The 23010-nt window shown below is 41.6% G+C and overlaps 1 protein-coding gene across 1 annotated transcript; it reads right to left on the bottom strand.

Moving 5' to 3' along the window:
* Positions 1–1800: 1800 nt before the first annotated feature.
* Positions 1801–22207, bottom strand: vtcn1 (V-set domain containing T cell activation inhibitor 1). The gene is made up of 5 exons (XM_067992948.1): positions 22074–22207; positions 13472–13527; positions 9361–9696; positions 8046–8315; positions 1801–5093 (listed from the first exon to the last, which is right to left on the bottom strand). Exons 2-5 carry the CDS (start codon positions 13524–13526, stop codon positions 5041–5043), a joined length of 714 nt encoding a protein of 237 aa, XP_067849049.1. The 5' UTR covers position 13527; positions 22074–22207; the 3' UTR covers positions 1801–5040.
* Positions 22208–23010: the final 803 nt, after the last annotated feature.

Raw genomic sequence — 23010 nt, 5'->3', positions numbered from 1 at the left:
TCATGATGCTGTCCTCACTCCTGACAACAGTTTTTGTCAACTTCTCAGTCAACTGCCTTCAAATGCCTCCTCATTTAGGTGTCAGGAGGCAGGACCATGCTGCCCATGAACCTACAGAGGGGATGCAGCATGCTGAAGTGTCCTTTCGGGAATCAGAAGCCCTGAGGTGAGCACCACCTTGCTGTCAAGAAGTTCACATTGACAAAGTGCAGCCAAGCATCTCTGGTATCACTGGTCCTTGGGAAGCACCTAGATGAAACACCAGGATAGGTTTAAGAACAGCACAGAGAGGCACCAGGAGTATGCATGTTGAAAAAAGGATACACTTACTGTAAATATATGTGTGCAGTAAAAATGCTTTGCGATATCAAGTCCAGTATTTAGAATTATGACTGTTCTTTGGTTGAGTCAATGTTATAGTGTACTTGAAGACAGCAAAAATTAAGCTACATTGGTTGGAAAATTGTGGTTGAGAAAAGGGCAAAGTCATGGGTTGTCATTAAGGACAAAGGTATTGGCAGTAGTGTAAGGGATATAAGATGAAGCCACCTCTTTATTTATTGGTTAGAGAAAGCAGTGTTCATCGGGTGTTGTTGAGATTGTCTCTATGTCCCAGGGCCTCCTCTTTTTCTTCCTTTGCTGTTGGTCAAGTGACTGCTGGTCAAGTGGCTGCTGAGCTCCTGCTGCTCACTTCCTTTTCTCTTTTGGCTTGTCCATTGGAAGACCCTTCAGCAGGGAAAAATGATGCAGTAGCAGACAGGTGTCATTAGCCAGGGTAGCAAGTGATAGTCCTAGTTACTAGGCCAGACCCTTCTCTTTGGCCCTGAAACAGAGAACGAATGCTGGAGTTCCTCTGCAGAAAGGTGTCATGGCAGCTTCCTTCATTAATGTGCAAGATCTTACAATACTGGTCGCATACCACATATATATTGAGGGACTGGAATTCCTGGTGATTTGAAAAATGTAGGGGGTTTTGTGGTGCAATCCTTGTTGCTACATGGGTATGATCTATAGCCCCTTGCACCCTGGGAAAGCCTGCCACATGATAAAAGTTTAAAGCGCCATGATGTTGGGACGTGGATATGCTGGATCCTGACCTTCCCGGCCAAGTTGTACTTGCCCACTGACCTGCGTATATAGGTCCCATTTGTACCAGTATTTTTCAGCCCCTATCACTCCCATTTTCCTTCCGAAGCCAGGTGGGGAGAGACCAGACCTTCCCTCACCTTCAAACCTGTTTCCCTCCTCTCCTACCCCCCATCTTCTCTGTTTCCCTCAAAAAGGCATTGTTTGCTCTCAACCAGCTGCTGGCCTGAGCCTGCTTGCAGATTCAGACAAAGTATTTTTAATTGGGGAATTGCACGGGGTCACGGATTGTGTGACAAGGAAAATTATTTAGAGTTAAGTGTGGCAAATGGGAAAATCCTATTACAGAAGCACCAATGGGAATTACAAATGTAACAAAATATGGATACAACTTTGAAAATTCTGCAGAAATATTTACAGGTTACAGGACATAACAATTGTCATTCTAATCATCTATCCAATGAAGTGGTGAGATAAAGGTTTATGTCTGCAATGTCCAACACAATTAACTTCTGATTTCCAAGACAATGAAATTCTAATCCGAACTGTGGCTGAAGCTGGAGTTACCAGGTTGATCCCAAATGGAAGTATCGGGAATGGAATGTGGCCAGAAAACTAGAGAGGTGAGGAAATAATAACACAAAATGGGCGGTGAAGAAAACAAGCCATAAAGTACATAAAAGATTTAGTGAAAGAAAACTACAAACTCAACACTTTCCACATTATTCAGAATTTAATTAATTTCATACAAGCTAAAAAGGTTGCTCTCAGATAGACAAGGTAGTAGAATTACAGCATACCATCTACATATGATTTGAGGCCAACATAATCTGACAGTAGAGTGTAAGATATTAAAGTGCAGAACTTCAAGTGAACACAGCACGTCAGGAATGCCAACCTGGTGCTCTCCACGTGATTTTCTGTCACACAAAGCTCTGCTCCTGCACTAATTCATGGAATCTACCCCTAAACCTATGGTGTGAATTTTCCAAGCCAATACTGAGGTACATTGCCTGCTGTCACACCTATATTTACCCCTATAAATCCTGGTTACCCTTAATAAAAATTATGTATGAGTACAGAAAAGCAAACTTCTTTCAGCCTGATGCTACCTCACTAGATGATACCATTATGCTTTAGTTAGGGTTTGCCCATGTCAGAGAACTAAGAAATGATATGGGAATGCCCAGAACAGAGTACACTTTGTTTGTCTGCCTTTATTGTAAGTTCACTGATCTTTTGGATTCAAGGAAGTGACCTTTACAGAGCTGGGTCTTTGCGCATAAACGGAAAATGTGAAAGATTGTGCATTCCACCTTTCTACTGAAACTTCAGGGTCCCATTTGTGCAGGAGGAAGAAATGTAGTATGCCGAAAGGTCGAAAAAGTCTCCAATATCTGCTCTCTGTCTGCTGCCAACACTGGCCGGCACACCAACAATACCCACCATATACATCATGCATCATGTGCCGTGATCATGGACCAACCCACAAAACTACAGCAGTGCAACCAATCTCATTTAAATCAACATAGCTCCAACAGATAACTTTAACATTATAAGTAAATACAAATACCACCCACCAAAAGCAAATCTCAAGTCATCCACAATCCACTATGTAAGAGTTACTTTCTGTCACCCTGTCCGATGCACAATGAGCTCTATATTAGGCACGGAATTTCCTTGGTGCTGCTCCTGCTCTGCCAGCATAACTTCAATGGAAGTGTGCCAGTCCATACCAGCCTGAGGCCCGAGCCAAATTCGTCAGGCCTCATTTGAATGGAAGCGGCGACCAAACAGGAGTCATGATATAGATCACCAGTCAGGGCCTGAAGAATTCTGTCCGAATCTGGTCCTGGTCCACATAAAGGCGGGGGGGGGGGGGGGGAATAGGGGGAGGCAAAGGCACAGGGACGAGCATGGGCCGGCAGCTCCCTTTAAGAATCACTGGTTCGGCCACTCTAGACCCAGATGGGGGTTGCATGGTGCAACTGCTTTTAGTCCCTGTATAATTTTTCCTCTCCAATTTGAATTAGAAGTGAAAGTGATTTTTAAAAAGTGTAAAGAGCAGAAGCACTAAAGCCTCAATTTTAACTCAGGGCGGCAGTCCTGCGGGCAGCAGCTGAAGCGGGCGACAAACTGTCCCGATGAGGTCACCGAATCCCGATCTGCAAATTTAAAGGCGACCCTGCCTGGTGTCGCCCTCACCTGCTCAGAATTTGCGGGTAGAAAGCAGGACCTCGACGGGTAAGTCATACAGGCGATTTTAACTACCCGCTCGCCTGGTTTCTGTCAGGCGGGCAGGGTTAAAATTGCACCTTAAGTGTGGATCTGCAAAAATGTAACTGTGATGGAGAAATTCGACTTACATCCAAAGCGGGCTGCAAGTCAGCAGAGTAATTAATCCTTGTGCTGGTCCATGCCAGCCTGAGGCCCGAGCCAAATTCGTCAGGCCTCATTTGAATGAAAGCAGCGACCAAACAGGGGTCATGATATAGCTCATCAGTCGGGGCCTGACGAATTCCGTCCGATTCTGGTCCTGGGACAACACATAAAGGGGGGGGCGGGAATAGGGGGAGGCAAAGGTACAGGGACGAGCATGGGCCGGCAGCTCCCTTTAAGAATCGCTGGTTCGGCCACTCTAGACCCAGATGGGGGTTGCATGGTGCAAGCTCCATCCATTTGTACCTAAATTTGAATCGAGGTCCTACAACAGACGGAGGCTCCAATTTGCACATTTAAGCAGCCTCTTGCCTATTTCAGGCGGGTGGGCTGCTCACCTATTTACAGGCCCAGGACACCAGGGTCAATGGATCGGCCGAGGTGCCCCCTAAGCCCCGATTTTCTAACGTTTTTCAGGTGCAAAAGGGACAGCTGTCAGTTGAATTTCTCTCCCAGTTACTCAGTGAGTTTTTTTCAAAGGCAAAAGTATTCCTTATTCATGCCTTGATCTATAGCAAAGAAACAGACAATTCTTTAAATGGGTATGATGTGGAGATGCCGGTGATGGGGTTGACAATTGTAAACAATTTTACAACACCAAGTTATAGTCCAACAATTTTATTTTTAATCCCACAAGCTTTCGGGGGCTTTCCCCTTCCTCAGGCGGTGTGGAAATGAGATTTTCGAATCCTTCGCATTTTAAGATCACATAACAAAGCCTGGTGATTACTGCCCGTTGCCAAGGCAATCACAGTGAGCAGACTACGTTCCTGCAACGTTGTCTACCTCATACGTTGCAGGAAAGGATGCCCCAGAGCATGGTACATTGGCGAGACCATGCAGACGCTGCGACAACGGATGAACGGACACCGCGCAACAATCGCCAAACAGGAGGGTTCTCTCCCTGTCGGGGAACACTTCAGCAGTCATGGACATTCAGCCACCGACCTTCGGGTAAGCATACTCCAAGGCGGCCTTCGAGACACACGACAACGCAAAATCGTCGAGCAGAAATTGATAGCCAAGTTCCGCACCCATGAGGACGGCCTCAACCGGGATCTTGGGTTCATGTCACACTACACGTAACCCCACCAGCGAACAAATGTTATCTGTTTTTAATATAACGGGTCATTGACTGTCTTCGTTCTGTCTCTCTCTCTTTTTTTTGGGGGTTTGTATATTCGGTGGCCTTTTTAGGTGACACCTTTCTGTCTGCTCACTGTGATTGCCTTGGCAACGGGCAGTAATCACCAGGCATTGTTATGTGATCTTAAAATGCGACGGATTCGAAAATCTCATTTCCACACCGCCTGAGGAAGGGGAAAGCCCCCGAAAGCTTGTGGGATTAAAAATAAAATTGTTGGACTATAACTTGGTGTTGTAAAATTGTTTACAATTAAATGGGTATAACATCCGTAGTTTTCCTTCTGGAAAAGTTTTGCAATGCATTAATGAGGATCAAAGAATTGTTCAGAGAAACTATTTGAAGTCTCCGACGGCAACACAGCTTTTGATTTATAATTCTGGCGAATCTTTTCCATCATCTAAACGAATCATCGCTCCCATGTCTGAAAATAAAGGAAATATAAAGACATATCAGTATTTCTGCTAGTGCTGTGTTATGATGTGCAGATGTGTAAAAACAGTGCCATCACAATAGAGGTTGGCAATATCTAAGATAATTGTTCAAGATACCTTCAGATTATTTCAAATACTGTAAAAGCAAGAGTGTGGGTGATTTCCATTTTATATTTAACCTTGGGCTAGTTCCCCTTCCATTAAAAAAAATGACAGAAGTATCTATTTTTCTTTAACAACAGAACACAGTTTTGAAATGTGCACGTCTTCAAGATGTGATTTTGTTAATAGGAACCCAAAAGATAGCTACCAATCATTCAGCACCACTAACAACAATCTTTTAAAGCTTCTCAAGAGCTAATAAGCTACAACCAGTGTAAATGTCCCAAAGTTTGTTAATCCAGCTGTGGAGATTGTAATATTCATGTAAAATTACTTTTTAAAAAATGAGAACATTTTGATTTATTCATAGGAACATAGGAACAGGAGTAGGCCATTTAGCCCCTCGAGCCTGTCCACCATTCAATGAGATCATGGCTGATCTGTGACCTAGCTCCATATACACACCTTAGCTCCATAACCCTTAATACCTTTGGTTAACAAAAATCTATCAATCTCAGATTTAAAATTAACAATTGAGCTAGCATCAACTGCCGTTTGTGGAAGAGAGTTCCAAACTTCTACCACCCTTTGCGTGTAGAAGTGTTTCCTAATTTCACTCCTGAAAGTCCTGGCTCTAATTTTTAGGCTATGTCCTCTAGTCCTAGACTCCCCAACCAGCGGAAATAGTTTCTTTCCATCGACCCTATCAGTTCTCCTTAATATTTTGAAAACCTTGATCAAATCACCCCATAATCTTTTAAATTCCAGGGAATGCAACCCTAGATAATGTAATCTCTCCTCATAATTTAACCCTTGGAGTCCAGGTATCATTCCAGTAAATCTACGTTGCACTCTCTCCTAGGTCAATATATCCTTCCTAAGGTGCAGTGCCCATAACTGAATACAATACTCCAGGTGTGGTCTAACCAGGGCTTTGTATAGCAGTAGCATAACTTCTACCCCATTGTATTCTAGTCCTCTAGATATAAAGGCCAGCATTCCATTAGCCTTTTTCATATTTTCTGTACCTGTTCATGACATTTTAATGATCTATTTACATAGACCCCTAAGTCTCTTTGGACCTCCACTGTTTCGAGCTTTTCACCATTTAGAAAGTACTCTGATCTATCCTTTTTAGGTCCAAAATGGACACTTGCCTACAATGAAATCCATTTGCCACAGTTTTGCCCATTCACTTAATCTATTAATATCTCTCTGTAATTTTATGCTTCCATCCACACTGCTTACAATGCTGTCTATCTTTGTGTCATCGGAAAACTTGGATATGTGGCTCTCTATCCCGTCATTTAAGTCGTTAATAAATAGTGAATAGTTGAGGCACCAACACAGATCCCTGTGGGACACCACTAGTCACATCCTGTCAATTTGAGTAACTGCCCATTATCCATACTCTGTCTCCTGCCGCTCAGCCAATTTCCTACGCAGGTTATTAATTTTCCCTCAATTCCAAGAGCTTCAACTTTAGCTAACAATCTCTTATCAGGGCCTTTATCGAATGCCTTCAGGAAGTCCATATAAACAACATCCATAGACATTCCCCTGTCCACTACTTTAGCCACCTCTTCAAAAAATTCAATCAGGTTCATCAGGCACAATCTACCCTTTACAAATCCATGCTGGCTCTCTCTGGTCAGCTGAAAATTTTCAAGGTGTTCAGATACTCTATCCTTAATTATAGACTCTAGTAATTTCCCGACAACAGATGTTAGGCTAACTGGTCTATAATTCCCTAGTTTCCTTCTCTCACCTTTCTTAAATGGCAGAGTGACGTGTGCAATTTTTCAATCTAAAGGAATAGTTCCTGAATCGAGAGAACTTTGGAAGATTATAGTAGGGCTTCTGCAACGTTCTCACCTACTTACTTTAAAACCCCGGGATAGAAACTCACAAGGCCCTAAATTTGCTTAGGCCTGAAGTGGCTGTCCTCACATTCCCTGACTTTCTTCCTCAAGAACAATTTCAAGTACAGCACGGATAAAGATGCTAATTTTTAACATAGATAGAAAGTTTCCTCACTGTTTGAGCAGGCCCTCCCTGTTTGAGTATTCCCTCCCTTTTTGAGTATATCCTTTCTGTTGGAGTACACCCTTCCTGTTTCAGTATGCACTCCCAGTTTGAGGATACCCATGTTTCCTTATTGAAACAAATATGAATCTATGTTGGGTTTTCTATATGTTCCTTATTTAAGCTTTCAACTCCTGAGGAAACTGACAGATTAAAAAGGGTCACATTCAAGCGAAAGATTCTTCATTTTTGGTCAATCTAATAGTTTTACAAAACTAGAACTGTGGGTGAAATCACACAATGCAATACTCCCATACTAAAACATACATCATGTATTTGTATTAATAACATTTCTTTAGCTGCTATTTTAACAAGACATTAATCCAATTATTTGTGCAGACTGATATCAAGAATTCTTTTAACATCAGTCAATTCCTAACATGTGATAACAGTTTTACTCAATTTATCCCTTAAATTATTGATCTGGGTTTTTACTTTCTGTCTGCAAATAAACATTTCATGAATCCCTCTTGTTGGGTTAATACATCCATTAATGCACCAGACAAAGAAATTTCAAATGACTATGTTAAGCGTTCACTCTAATATCACACCGTACAATTTCAAGGTATACGTTTCCTGTGTCTTTAAAATATTTCTGCCTCTCCTTAGGTTATTTTTATCCTTACTCCGCCTCTTTGGTCGTGTTCTTGCTGTGTTCCTCCTTCTACCCAACAGATATATTTCTTTTCCACAACTGTTACAATGGTCTGTTAAGTTACCTTTAACATAAGCATTAACCTCACAAATAAGCTCACCTGAGAATACCACTCGAATACGATCTTCCATCCACTTATGCTTTATGGTGCAGATATACTGATTCTTCGAGTTACGGTGTTGTTTTAGGTCATGTGTCATGTTATAAAGTCCATTGTTGTCTATTGTCAGGGTTAGTTTACCATCCTTGTTCAAGTTGTTACCAGATTTGTCATGCCAGGTAACCGTTGGGGCTGGGTACCACCCTGATGATTGGCAAGACAGCACTTCATCAGACTTCCGTGAGATATGGATACCATCATTACTTTTTGCTAAGAAAGAAATATGAATTATAGTCACTGAACTTTAGCATGTCATTATATAGAGCACCACATAGATAAGAATGTGCCTGTAACCAATGGTGTTTACTTCAGAACAAAAAAACACTAATGAGTTGAAAGCTTTATTTAATCCAAAGCCCCAAATTCCAGCATAAAGATATATAGATGATTACATGGTCCTGATGAGCCAAGTTTCTTTGTAAACATTGCCATTTTGGTCTTATTGTGGTTCTTTTTCTTGATGTAAATTAGAATAAATCCATCAAATGTCACTTTTTCAGGTTTTTTTGTTAACTCTAAGAACACCATTGGGCAGATTTTCCTGTTCCTGAGCCTGAGGTATTGAATTGCCTGGACGCAGTGTCGAAAAGAAAATCAGGAAGCGAGAATAGCACACCTGTAAGGGAGCCATTCTGATTTTCCTTCTATTAATTTAAATGGACAGAAAATTGGACAAGTATCTTTACAGGCATGTGATCTTCCCCGCTCCATCCTCCTCTCCTTGCTGCGCACGGGTGATCCAGTACATTTAGACACAGAAATAGGATGCTCTTCACCAATTATACTACTGGACCGGTACTGAGAGTGATACTAAGCTAGAAGATCTGAGCTATACTGCCTGCTTTGCTATACTCACTAGCTAGGAAAAATGGAGTTCGGCACAATTACTGGGGCCGGTATTCAACTTCCACCCACTGGTTTCTCGCCTGATAAATAGGCGGCCGGCAGTTCAACACCTAGAGGTTAGGGAGTGGGGGGACACCCAAAGCCCACCTGATGCATAACTGCTGATTTTACGGCAGGAGATCAGGAGAACCCCGCAGAAATTCAGGCGTATATTTAGCTCGCTATTCCATGTGAGAATCCATTATTATTGCCTTTCTGTGACAAACTTTGTTAACAATTAAATGAAATGAAAACTATTTGTTTCTCTGGTGCCATTGGAAATTTATGTAATAATTCAAAATATGAAACCGAGCTGCACTTTACCCTGATTACAAACCGACAGAGAAAGAGAACTGGACAGCTGACATACCCCAAACATTCAGATTCACTTCTGCTTCTCCAAATCCTTTGTTTGTGTTGACAGAGCACTTGTAACTTCCTTCATCCCAGATACGAACATTCTTCAGTGTAAGAGATGCGTTTCCTTTGCTGGCTGAGCTTCCATGAACTTCAGTTCTTTTCGTGTAGTTGACATGTTGTTCGCTGAAGTCATCCTTATTATTCAGGTACATGTGCACAGTTCCCGTCACACCTTCTTTCTCCCAGATCACCGTAGGATTACTGTCGCCCTCAAATATACACGTGAGGGTGACATCTTTGCCAACCTCTGCAACAGAGTGCTTATCAGAGGAAACAGTGATCGTCTCTGAATAAGGGATGAAAATAATGCAGTTACAAATAAAACCTTCACCAAATATTCATATAAATATACATTAACCCCTGTCCAGATCAGTTTTTTCATCATTTATTAAAAAAAAGTAGCAATAAAGCACATTTTTATACCCATACAATGGAATAAATTATGGCCGGGAAATTCCTCAGATCTGGTTTTCCCCTCACTTCTGGCAAAGTTACAGTGAAAAAACAGAACCAGCTCCGAGGAATTTCTCAGCCTATGTAAATTGTTGGTAAGTACTGAATATTTTTTTAAAATCTGAGCCGACTGTAAATTTCCAATAGCTTCATGACTAACTATTAATTTGTTGTTTTTAGAGCTGTAACACCCTGGTGTTTCACCTGAATTTACGTTTAGAGATTTTCAGTAAGACACAAAAATCCACTTGAAAGACAATTCACAGGACTGCAAACGACCTGAACTGTCTAATTAATTGGTTTAAGTAGGATCCCGCCGGCTTTAATTGCCGGCAAGAGTCCCAGGGGTTGCGTGCGCTGGGCTCCGGACCCGCCCCGGGAATCCCCGATTTTCGGAGCCCCCCCCGCCACAAACCCGCCGTCTCGGACGTCCGAAAATCGAGCCCTATGAGGTCAATTCTATCTATGTATGGGAATGCAGCGAGCAATCAGCCAGACCTTCCAGGAGCGGAGGCGGGGAGCCTCAGCGATTCATTAGGATTCCGCATGACGACTTCCCAATCAAAAGGGCCGGGAAGTCGTCAGGAAGCGGCTGCCCGGCTGATAAAATCACACGGCTCAAGGCCACCACGGGGGTCCTAAGAGAACAGTCCTCGGCACAAGGTAAGTGGCTCAGAAATGGGAATCACAGTCGGGGGAGGGGAAAGAACTGGCCCACAAGGGACCTTACAGAAATTTTTTTTAAACTTACCTTACTTGGCCTCATCTGGCCGTAGATCCTGTTCCTGGCAGGTTTGGCCTGGCGTGGAAGCCACCACTGATAGGGTCAGGTCTCAGGTAAAAATAGCAGTTGGGCTGCGATGACGTCATCGAAGCCCCATCTGCATATTTAAAAAGGACCCTGCTGGCTTTGAGCGGGTGTCCTTGCCACTTGCAATTTAAATTGCAGTGGGCCAGAGTGTGGGAACAGAGTGGGTAAGTCCCCCGGTCCATTTTAACTGCCTCCCCAACCGGTTCCCCTATATTCCATTGTGTAACAAACAATAACGCCGAATGGCGTTGGCTCCATTTTCAATTTTATTTTCTCCCCTCATTTTCATCCTTTGTGGAATGAATCGTTACCAGTTTAGATGGTGCACAGTGACCCAGGCCTTTTCTTCTGGATTTGATTGTTAGATAATGAAAAAGAGCACTGGCTGGCTATTTCCCTGAGGGATAACAACTGGCCTCCACTTTGCAGTTCCCCTTCACTGTATAAAATCATAATCTGATGTCCTACCCCTCTGACATTATGTTGGAACAACAATGCGCTGCTGTTCCACACTGACCTATGTGACTTTTCAAGATCCAATAACAAAACCAATAACAAAATAGGAAGGTAATTTTACAACTTCAAAATGTTTTCTAGGTTTCTACCAAGGCTTTAGTATGGTTTGGCCCTATCCTGACAATAGCCTAGAAAATAAATTAAGCAAAATATATTGGGCTGTTACAACCACAAACAGCACAGTCTGACAGCTAGACATAAAGCCACTGAAATGTTTTATCTGTGACCAAATATTCAGCACCTGCAGCTCACTGGCAGCATTTAAATACAATCAGATCCAAAAACGGTTTGGTCCTTTCGATGCCAGCTTTGGACGGGCAGTTCAGCCGCTCCATCAACTTCACCCCTGTTTCGGGTGGAAATCACTGATCGTCCCCTGGCTCTCTGACAATGCAATACTCCTCAATACTGCACTACAGTGTCAGCCTAGATCGTGTGTTCAAATCCTGGAGTATGGCACGAACACAACCTTGTGACATTGAGGTGAGAATGCTACCATTGAGCCAAGGCTGATTACCACAGTGGAAAGTTAGCAAATCGCCAAGATTTATTCTGTCGGGTGCCATACTTTTAGCCGAATTATTCAAATCCTACAGACTGTACCAATGACCTTCATGGACTTCTCTAAATTCAGATTTTTATCTTGGCTGATTTCAAGTGACGGCAGATAAAATTCAGTCAGACAGAAATCTGAAATATCATTCTGTCCCAAAGGCTCTTCTACTCATTGGTTATTCTATCCAATTTTTTGTTGGTGGAGCTGAATGGAAATATGCTTCTTTTGGATGTAGATTTTCAGATTGCATGCTCCCCATGAAATCATGTATGTGCAGACAATGAATTTCCATCCAATAAAACAAACGAATAGACAATCATGGGCTGTGTACGTGATTTCACAATATGCGCTCCTGGTGGGTTAGGCTCTGTGCCAGCAGCATACCATTGAAAAATTTACTTCTAAAGTCATCTTTGAATTCTGCCCTTCCTCCCTTAATTTAAATGCCATTTAAGACCACTTAAGAATTTTTAATTTTGTGAGTGCTGTTTCAACCAAGTTTGGTTATATTTAACATTTCAGTTGAGGAAAGCAAATCTGAGCAATAATTTACGCAATAATCAATCAATTCCTTGCCCAGAAACTTTCAACTTCTCGATCATGACTAAGTAACTAATATCTTATGGTGGCAACTTGTCAGTAAATTTAGTGAAAGAAAATTAGATTGGCAGATATCTACTTTCTTAATCATTTCCTTTTCTTTGCATTTCTGCACTGACTTAAAAGGCCGGTAATCTCTGAATGTTTCCTCTCAGTTTTATTCTGCTCAGTGTCCTCCCAGATTGGCAGCAGAACATCCCTGAAGGGGTAGCTTTATTTCCACAGCACGGCGAAGTGTGAACTGTGACTGTGAGGTGCCCCATTAACCATCGTGGGCGTATGTAATAGTAGTTCCCATTTCTCCTGGTTGGTATTGCATTTACTTGTTAAAGCTAATGGTTGTGCACAGTATTTAATGTCACAAATTTTCTTTCATGTTCCTGGTTGAAAACACCGTACTCATTTTGCTAATTTCCTATCACTTTCTTTGTCCACTAAAATGTCCAATTCTCACAATTTAAATCAGTATTTTTCATGCAATTGATCCCAAAGCCAATTTATTATGATGTAAGCATTGCTCGCATATTAAATATTGAGAACGTAGAAGAAGTGTGCAAACTATGGCCCAATGAGCCACATGCTCTGCAAGGCATGGCATCCAGCCCATGAAACACAGCAATTTTGTTCTATTTGCACTTATATTTGTTACTTTCTGGTTTGTCTTGATTGGATTGCATGGGCTTTGGAGTTTGGAAAAGGTTGTTCTTGGTATTTTAAATCTCCTGGTCAAACTTTTCACATAAGATTGCATATTCCATAGTTGGATTACCAAACCTTTCATCGACTGTATCAGCTAAATGGGTCATTTTTTGTTTGAGAAGAATTAAAGCTTCATCAATACAAGGGAGTCATGATTGTTGGTCCCATTAATAAAATCACATTATATGAAACCACACTTCTAAAATCTACCACACCCACCTTCTTGTTAACAAGTCACAATTAAGGATAAAGTAAGAGTTAATACTTGTTTGAACAAAGGAGAAAATACATTTCACATTATTTATGTATCTAGTATCTGTCACATTGATATTTGTATTTAATCTTCATTCAAGTCTATTCATGGGCTTTGGATGCTCAAATTAACAATAAAATAATTGTCCAGTAGAAGGAAGGAAAAGAACTTACCACAACAAATAAACAGCAGAAACAAGAAAAATACCAGACAGTGCAGTGACGGCATGCTGAAAAAAATAAAGTATTGATTTTATCAGTGTCTTCATACATTAATTGTATTTGTGGTCCAAACACTTACGTAAGTTCCTATTACAAAGAATGTTACAGTATCACATTCAGCATGCAAATAAATATTTTATAAGTTGTAAAATTAATCACCTTTTAATTTCCCTTATTGACTCATCTGTTGTTCCACTGTTACATCGAATTACATCGAAACTACAGCACAGGAAAACAGACCATTCAACCCAATTGGTCTATGCCGCCATTTATGCTCCACACGAGCATCCTCCCTCCTTACTTCATCTAACCCTATCAGGATGCCCTTCTGTTCCTTTCTCCCTCATATGCTTATCTAGCTTTCCCTAAAATGCATCTATGTTATTTGCCTCAACTACTCCTTGTAGTAGCACGTTCCACATTCTTACCACTCTTTGGGTATGGAAGTTTCTCCTGAATTATCTATTGGATTTATTGGCAACTATTTTATATTTACGACCTCTAGTTTTGGACTCCTCACAAGTGGAAACATTTTCTCTATGTCTACCCTATCAAGCCACATCATTATCTTAAAGACCTCTATTAGGTCACCATTCAGACCTCTCTTTTCTAGATAATAGAGTCCCAGCCTGTTCAGCCTTTCCTAATAAGGATATCCTCTCAGTTCTGGTATTATCCTTGTGAATCATTTTTGCACCCTCTCCGATGCCTCTATATCCTTTTTATAATATGGAGACCAGAACTGTGCACAATACTCCAAGTGTGATCTAACCAAAGTTCGATAGAAGTATAACATACCTTCTTTGCTTTTCAGTTCTATCCCTCTAGAAATTAACCCTAGTGCTTCATTTGCTTTTTTTATGGCCTTATTAACTTCTGTCGCTACTTTTAGTGATATGTGTGTCTGTACCCCAGATACCTTTGTTCCCCTATCCTGTTGAGACTCTTATTGTCCAAGCAGTATGTGGCCTCCTTATTCTTCCTACAAAAATGCACCACCTCACATTTATCCATATTGAAATTAATTTGGCAATTACATGCAATTCTGCAAGTTTATTAATGTCCTCTTGCATTTTGACGCATTTTTCCTTTGTATTGACTGCACCCTCCAATTTGGTGACGTCCGCAAATTTTATAATTGTACTTCCGATTTCCGAATCCAAATAATTAATGTAAATTGTGAACAACAGTGGTCCTAGCACAATCCTTGTGGAACACCACTTCCCACCTTTGGCTAGTCTGAGTAACTACCCTTAACCCCAACTCTCTGTTTTCTTGCTATCCATTCTGCTACCTGTTCCTTGACTCCACAAGCTCTGACCTTAGCCATGAGTCTACAATGTGGTACCTCATCGAAGGCCATTTCAAAATCTAAATATATTACATCTACTGCATTACCCTTGTCTATTCTTTCTGTTATTTCTTCAAACAATTTAATAAGGTTGGTCAAGCATGGTTTTCCCTTCTGAAATCTGTGCTGACTATTCTTTATTATATTTTCATTCTGTAGATGTCTTTCTATTACATCTTTGACTAAAGAGTCGGTTATCTTTCCTACCACTGACGTTAAGCTAACTGGTCTATAGTTCCCTGGACTTGTTCTATCTCCCTTTTTAAATATAGAAATAACATTAGCTGTCCGCCAGTGCTCTGGCACTGTTCCCTTTTCGAGTAAATTTTATGTATATGTAATAGTGCTTCTGCTGTCTCCTCCCTAACTTCTCTTAATATTTCCGAATGCAATCCATCCAGACCAGGTGTTTTATCCTCCCTAAGTTTAATTAGTTTATCAATTATCTCCCCCCCACCTTTCTATCTTAAATGTTTTAATATCTTTTTTGATCTCTTCTTCTAATGTCTTACCTACCTTGTTAGTCTCCCTGGTAACTACAGAGGCAAAGTAACCATTCAATATTTCTGCCATTTCACTGTCATTACCTGCGAGTTTATCGTGTGCATCCCTTAGTGGCCCTATCCCTATTCAGACTTTTCTTTTGTTATTTATGTGTTTGTAGAATACTTTACTATTTCTTTTTATATTCCTTGGTAATTTAATCTCATAGTTTCTCTTTGCTTTCCTAATTATTTTTCTGACTTCTTTCCTAACCTCTGTATTCCCTTTTGTCATCCTCTCCTTTATTGTCTATGTACTTAGATTATGCCTTTTACTTTAGTTTAAATTTTACCCTTATCTCTTTATTCATTCATGGTATTTCATTATTGGCTAGTTTATTCTTGCTTTTTAGAGGAATATACTTCTGAACTCTACTGATCACTGTTTTAAATATTACCCACTGCTGTTCTACTTCTTTGTCTGTCAACATTTTTTTCCAGTTTACCTTCCCTAGTTCCATTCTCATCCCCTCAAAATTAGCTTTGTTGTTTAAATAACTGTTGACTAAACAACTGATTTTGTACAGTGTTTATAAAGATAAAATGTATTTTATTTTGGTGTATTCTATTATACTGAATGAGGTAGTTATACTTTAGGTAGTTATGCTGCCTTTATACTGCAAATATTGGTTTGGCATGAGTACTTGCGTTAGAGAAGTGTTAGCTGGAAGCACTGAATTATGCTGACAACTTTACTTTCTCTGTACTTGAATAAAGCAGAACTCAAGTTGCGTATTTAAACACCAACAGAATGTGACTGAAACTTTTACAGGACAGTAGACTTCTCCCTTTAACATTAAGAAATACAGTTTGCAAGAAAGGCAAAAGTAGACGCGAGCTGGTATATGACGAAAGCTCACCTACACTGGAAGGTCAGAGGGTGGGCTGCATTGAATCTTGCAACAGGATGCCCTTGTTAATTTGAGTGGGTTACTGGCATGTGAAAAGGTCACCCAGAGAGCTTGGTCTATAGTACATTTGGCTGCAACTCATCTTTAAAGAGGAAATTGTTGTGTTGGCAGAAAAGTAGACTAATTGTTCACAACTGTATAGCAGTAACATGTGGGCAACACTGCTCCCATTAATGCTGAAACGTTGGAGATACACCAACGGAGGGCAGTCACATTTCGGGCTGACAGTCACCCTCAGTAAATTTAAGGGCGCAAGCTGCATGGAGGCTGCAAATAATAGAATAGAATCATAGAAGTTTACAACATGGAAACAGGCCCTTCGGCCCAACATGTCCATGTCGCCCAGTTTATACCACTAAGCTAGTCCCAATTGCCTGCACTTGGCCCATATCCCTCCATACCCATCTTACTCATGTAACTATACAAATGCTTTTTAAAAGACAAAATTGTATCCGCCTCTACTACTGCCTCTGGCAGCTCGTTCCAGACACTCACCACCCTTTGAGTGAAAAAATTGCCCCTCTGGATCCTTTTGTATCTCTCCCCTCTCACCTTAAATCTATGCCCCCTCGTTATAGACTCCCCTACCTTTGGGAAAAGATTTTGACTATCTACCTTATCTAGGCCCCTCATTATTTTATAGACTTCTATAAGATCACCCCGAAACCTCCTACTCTCCAGGGAAAAAAGTCTCAGCCTATCCAACCTCTCCCTATAAGTCAAACCATCAAGTCCCGGTAGCATCCTAGTAAATCTTTTCTGCACTCTTTCTAGTTTAATAATATCCTTTCTATAATAGGGTGACCAGAACTGTACACAGTATTCCAAGTGTGGCCTTACTAATGTCTTGTACAACTTCAACAAGACATCCCAACTCCTGTATTCAATGTTCTGACCAATGAAACCAAGCATGCTGAATGCCTTCTTCACCACCCTATCCACCTGTGACTCCACTTTCAAGGAGCTATGAACCTGTACTCCTAGGTCTCTTTGTTCTATAACTCTCCCCAACGCCCTACCATTAACGGAGTAGGTCCTGGCCCGATTCGATCTACCAAAATGCATCACCTCACATTTATCTAAATTAAACTCCATCTGCCATTCATCGGCCCACTGGCCCAATTTATCAAGATCCCGTTGCAATCCTAGATAACCTTCTTCACTGTCCACAATGCCACCAATCTTGGTGTCATCTGCAAATTTACTAACCATGCCTCCTAAATTCTCATCCAAATCATTAATATAAATAACAAATAACAGCGGACCCAGCACCGATCCTTGAGGCACACCGCTGGTCACAGGCCTCCTGTTTGAAAAACAACCCTCTACAACCACCCTCTGTCTTCTGCCGTCAATCCAATTTTGTATCCAATTGGCTACCTCACCTTGGATCCCGTGAGATTTAACCTTATGTAACAACCTACCATGCGGTACCTTGTCAAAGGCTTTGCTAAAGTCCATGTAGACCACGTCTACTGCACAGCCTACATCTATCTTCTTGGTTACCCCTTCAAAAAACTCAATTAAATTTGTGAGACATGATTTTCCTCTCACAAATCCATGCTGACTGTTCCTAATCAGTCCCTGCCTCTCCAAATGCCCGTGGATCCTGTCTCTCAGAATACCCTCTAACAACTTACCCACTACAGATGTCAGGCTCACCGGTCTGTATTTCCCAGGCTTTTCCCTGCCGCCCTTCTTAAACAAAGGCACAACATTTGCTACCCTCCAATCTTCAGGCACCTCACCTGTAGCTGTCGATGATTGAAATATCTCTGCTAGGGGACCCGCAATTTCCTCCCTAATCTCCCATAACGTCCTGGGATACATTTCATCAGGTCCCGGAGATTTATCTACCTTGATGCGCATTAAGACTTCCAGCACCTCCCTCTCTGTAATATGTACACTCCTCAAGACATCACTATTTATTTCCCCAAGTTCCCTAACATCCATGCCTTTCTCAACCGTAAATACCGATGTGAAATATTCATTCAGGATCTCACCCATCTCTAGTGGTTCCGCACATAGATGACCTTGTTGATCCTTAAGAGGCCCTACTCTCTCCCTAGTTACTCTTCTGCCCTTTATGTATTTGTAGAAGCTCTTTGGATTCTCCTTTGCCTTATCTGCCAAAGCAAACTCATATCCCCTTTTTGCCCTCCTGATTTCTCTCTTAACTCTACTCCGGCAATCTCTATACTCTTCAAGGGATCCACTTGATCCCAGCTGCCTATGCATGTTATATGCCTCCTTCTTCTTTCTGAATAGGGCCTCAATCTCCCGAGTCATCCAAGGTTCCCTACTTCTACCAGCCTTGCCCTTCACTTTATAAGGAATGTGCTTACCCTGAACCCTGGTTAACACACTTTTGAAGGCCTCCCACTTACCAGACGTCCCTTTGCCTGCCAACAGACTCTCCCAATCAACTTCTGAAAGTTCCTGTCTAATACCATCAAAATTGGCCTTTCCCCAATTTAGAATTTTCACTTTTGGGCCAGACCTATCATTCTCCATAGCTGGCCTAAAACTAATGGAATTATGATCACTGGTCCCAAAGTGATCCCTCACTAACACTTCTGTCACCTGCCCTTCCTTATTTCCCAAGGAAGAGGTTTACTGATATCAAGATGAAAATGAGAGTAAGTGTACTCCTCACTTCTGAACACATTTCTTGGAGGGCCTATCAAGCAAGACACAAACCTAAATAGGGAACGCTCGTCCCCCCGACCCCCCACCCCACCTCTTGAAACACCATTTAAAACACTTGTACACAACCATTATCCTTTTCCACATACTGTTTCATCATACCAAAGATGTCCAACTCATTCTGTAATTTCTAAGTTACCTCTTGTGATTCCATCCCCTGTCTTAGTTTGGTATCATCTGCAAATTTACCACTTTGCATTTGGTTTCTCAATCTAGGTCATTTATGTGAATTAGAAACAATAGTAGTCCCATCATCGAGCCCTGAGGTGCCCCATTCAGTACTTGCCCCCACTCTGACATAACTCCTCTAAGAAGTACTCATTTTTCCTGTCCTTCAGCAAGTTTCTTATACAATCCCAGGGTTTACCCTGAATCCCCAAAGCTTTGACTTAATGAATAACCTCTCATTCACAGATGATACCAAACTATGACGGGAGGTGGAATCAAAAGAGGCAGCTCAGAAATTACAGAATGATTTGGACATTTTTGGCAATATGAAACAGCATGTGGAAAAGGATAATGGTTGTGTATAAGTGTGTACAACAAAGATTGTGCTTGACAAACCTAACAGAATTCGTTGAGGAGGTGACAGATATGGTGAATGGGGGAAATGCAGTGGATGTGATGTGCATGGACTTTTAAAAAGCCTTTGACTGAGCATCACCCAGATGATCGGAGACGATTAAAGGCTATTGGAATTAAAAGAGGGTAGCAGATTTGATTAACGACTGATTAGAAGAAAGGAAACTGAGAGTAAGTTAAGGGCAGTTTCCAGATGGTTGGAGGTGGGTAATGGTGTTCCACAGGGTTCAGTTCTGCAACCACTTCTGTTAATTGTGTACATCAATGAGTCAGATACAGGGCTAGAGGGAGTGATGTCTAAATTTGCAGATGAAAATAGACGGAATCGTAAATATTTCTGAGGACCAAAGGAAGCTGCAAGGAGATATTTTAAAAGATGATGCAATAAGCAAAAAGGTGGCAGATGGAATTCAGTGTCAACAAATGTGACGTGCTACATTTTTGTAAAGAAAAGTAATAATCATACTTTGAATTGGGGAAAGCTGAGTGATGTAGAAGAGCAGAGGGATTTGCGGTTCAGATTCATAAGCCATTAAAAGCAGCACCTCAAGTGGAATGCTGGTTTTATGGCAATAGTTACAGGTATATAAAAATCAAGGTGTAATGGTGAATCTATACAAAACCTAAGTAAGACCACAGTTGGAGTACTGTGTGTAGTTTTGAGCCCCAAACTACCAGAAGGATGTTGAGGCAATAGAGAGGGTACAATGCAGATTCACTAGGATGCTGTCTGGTATGAGGTAATACAAATGGGGAAGAACTGGCCATAAGGGAAATGGAGAGATTTCCCTAGTGCCCACATGAATGGTTCCTTAACACGATTATCAGCACCCCCTTGTTCCGTGAGAATCCCATGCCCTTTTGGGAGAGACATAGAAACATAGAAAATAGGAGCAAGAATAGGCCATTCAGCCCTTTGGGCCTGCTCCGCCATTCAAAATGATCATGGCTCTTCGTCTAACTCAGTACCCTATTCCCGCTTTTTCCCCATATCCCTTGATCCCTCTAGCATTAAGAAATATATCTATCTCCTTCTTGAATACATCTAATGACTTGGCCTCCACTGCCTTCTGTGGTAGAGAATTCCACAGGTTCACCACCCTCTGAGTGAAGAAATTTCACCTCATCTCGGTTCTAAATGGCATACCCCGTATCCTGAGACTGTGACCCCTGGTTCTGGACTCCCCAGCCATTGGGAACATCCTCCCGGCAGCTTTTTTAAATTCATTCATGGGATGTGGGCGTCGCTGGCAAGGCCAGCATTTATTGCCCATTCCTAATTGCCCTTGAGAAGGTGGTGGTGAGCCGCCTTCTTGAACCGCTGCAGTCCATGTGGTGAAGGTTCTCCCACAGTGCTGTTAGGAAGTGACTTCCAGGATTTTGACCCAGCGACGATGAAGGAACGGCGATATATTTCCAAATCGGGATGGTAAATGACTTGGAGGGGAACGTGCAGGTAGTGTTGTTCCCATGTGCCTGCTGCCCTTGTCCTTCTAGGTGGTAGCGGTCGCGGGTTTGGGAGGTGCTGTCGAAGAAGCCTTGGTGAGTTGCTGCAGTGTATCCTGTGGATGGTACACACTGCAGCCACTGTGCGCCGGTGGTGAAGGGAGTGAATGTTTAGGGAGGTGGATGGGATGCCAATCAAGCGGGCTGCTTTGTCCTGGATGGTGTCGAGCTTCTTTAGTGTTGGAGCTGCACTCATCCAGGCAAGTGGAGAGTATTCCATCACACTCCTGACTTGTGCCTTGTAGATGGTGGAAAGGCTTTGGGGAGTCAGGAGGTGAGTCACTTGCCGCAGAATACCCAGCCTCTGACCTGCTCTAGTCTGTCTAGTCCTGTTAGAATTTTATATGTTTTGATGAGATCACCTCTCATTCTTCTAAACTCTAGTGAATATAGGCCTAATCAACCCAATCTCTCCTCATACGTCAGTCCTGCCATCACAGGAACCAGGCCTGCGCTGACTACAAATATGAAGACTTGAAAAATTGAGGCTGTTTTCACCAGAACAAAGAAGATTATACCGGGATTTGATAGAAGTGGTTAAAGTTATTAAAAGGATGGGTCAATGTCGGTAGAAACAGACTGCATGTGGGGTTAAGGCCACTGCTTCCGTGTTGGATTAACACCAACAAAGATTGATTGGCGGAAGGGCCTGTTTCCATGTTGTAATTTCTATATAATTTCTTCTACTGCCATGATGCATTCTTCAGCAAATTCTAAAATGTTTGTTATATTCACAAATAAACACTTTCTTAATAAATATATTAATTCGCGTTAATTATATATATATACATATATTTGGATAGCTCTACAGCCGTAACGTTACCACGCCCAATCAAATAAAATTAATCTGCGAGACGGACCGTTTCATATCAAACAAACAGATCACACATATATTCACCGAGGATTACAGTTACAAAAATATACACGTTTACAAGGGACATTGATTACGAACATACATTACAGATCGATCGCGTTCAGTTTCAGTGCGGAACACTCCAAAACCTTGCACTCCACACAAGAAGGAACACCAAACCTTGGAGCTCTGAGTCACGTTTGCCCTCCGTTGAGCTAAAGCGCCTATTGAACACAGCTTTTCAGCACTGTCACTGGTATCGAGGCAGAAGGCAGTTTTGCAGTTTGCAAACTAAAACTGTTTTGAATAGCGCTGAGCTACAATCGCATTTTGATAGGATGCAGTATTTCAGGCGGAAATCGGCAGGTTTTAATGCATTTATCATTAAAAATATATTTTAAAAAGTCATAAGTCTTTGAATATTAAAATGTTAGTGACTGGACAGCTAATTATGGGATTTATCATAACATTTGTGGACTGAATCTCATAAATATGCCTGAGTGAGCCCATATTGTACTTTAAGCGCAGAATTTATTTCATATGAGTTTAGAGTGCGAGTGATCAAATACAACGAGTCCACAGCACAGAAACAGGCCATTCGGCCCAACTGGTCTATGCCGTGAAATTTATTATTTTCTTACCAATGTATCCTGACGTAATGTGGAGATGCCGGTGATGGACTGGGGTTGACAATTGTAAACAATTTTACAACACCAAGTTATAGTCCAGCAATTTTATTTTAAATTCACAAGCTTTCGGAGGCTACCCCCTTCCTCAGGTGAACGATGTGGAAAAATCGTTCACCTGAGGAAGGGGGTAGCCTCCGAAAGCTTGTGAATTTAAAATAAAATTGCTGGACTATAACTTGGTGTTGTAAAATTGTTTACAATTATCCTGATGTAGTGAGGGAAAGCAAAACGTGAGGGAAAGCAAAACGTTGTGCGCACTTCCAGAAAGAGAAACGAAACTGAAATTATAATAGAAAATGCTGGAAACACTCAGCAGGTCAGGCAGCGTTCTCTCTCTCTCCACGACCTGAC

Source organism: Heptranchias perlo, chromosome 11 (assembly GCF_035084215.1).
Source record: "Heptranchias perlo isolate sHepPer1 chromosome 11, sHepPer1.hap1, whole genome shotgun sequence".
Taxonomy (NCBI): Eukaryota; Metazoa; Chordata; class Chondrichthyes; order Hexanchiformes; family Hexanchidae; genus Heptranchias; species Heptranchias perlo.
The sequence above is the reverse complement of the archived record's forward strand: the minus strand, read 5'-3'. Positions and strand labels throughout refer to the sequence as shown.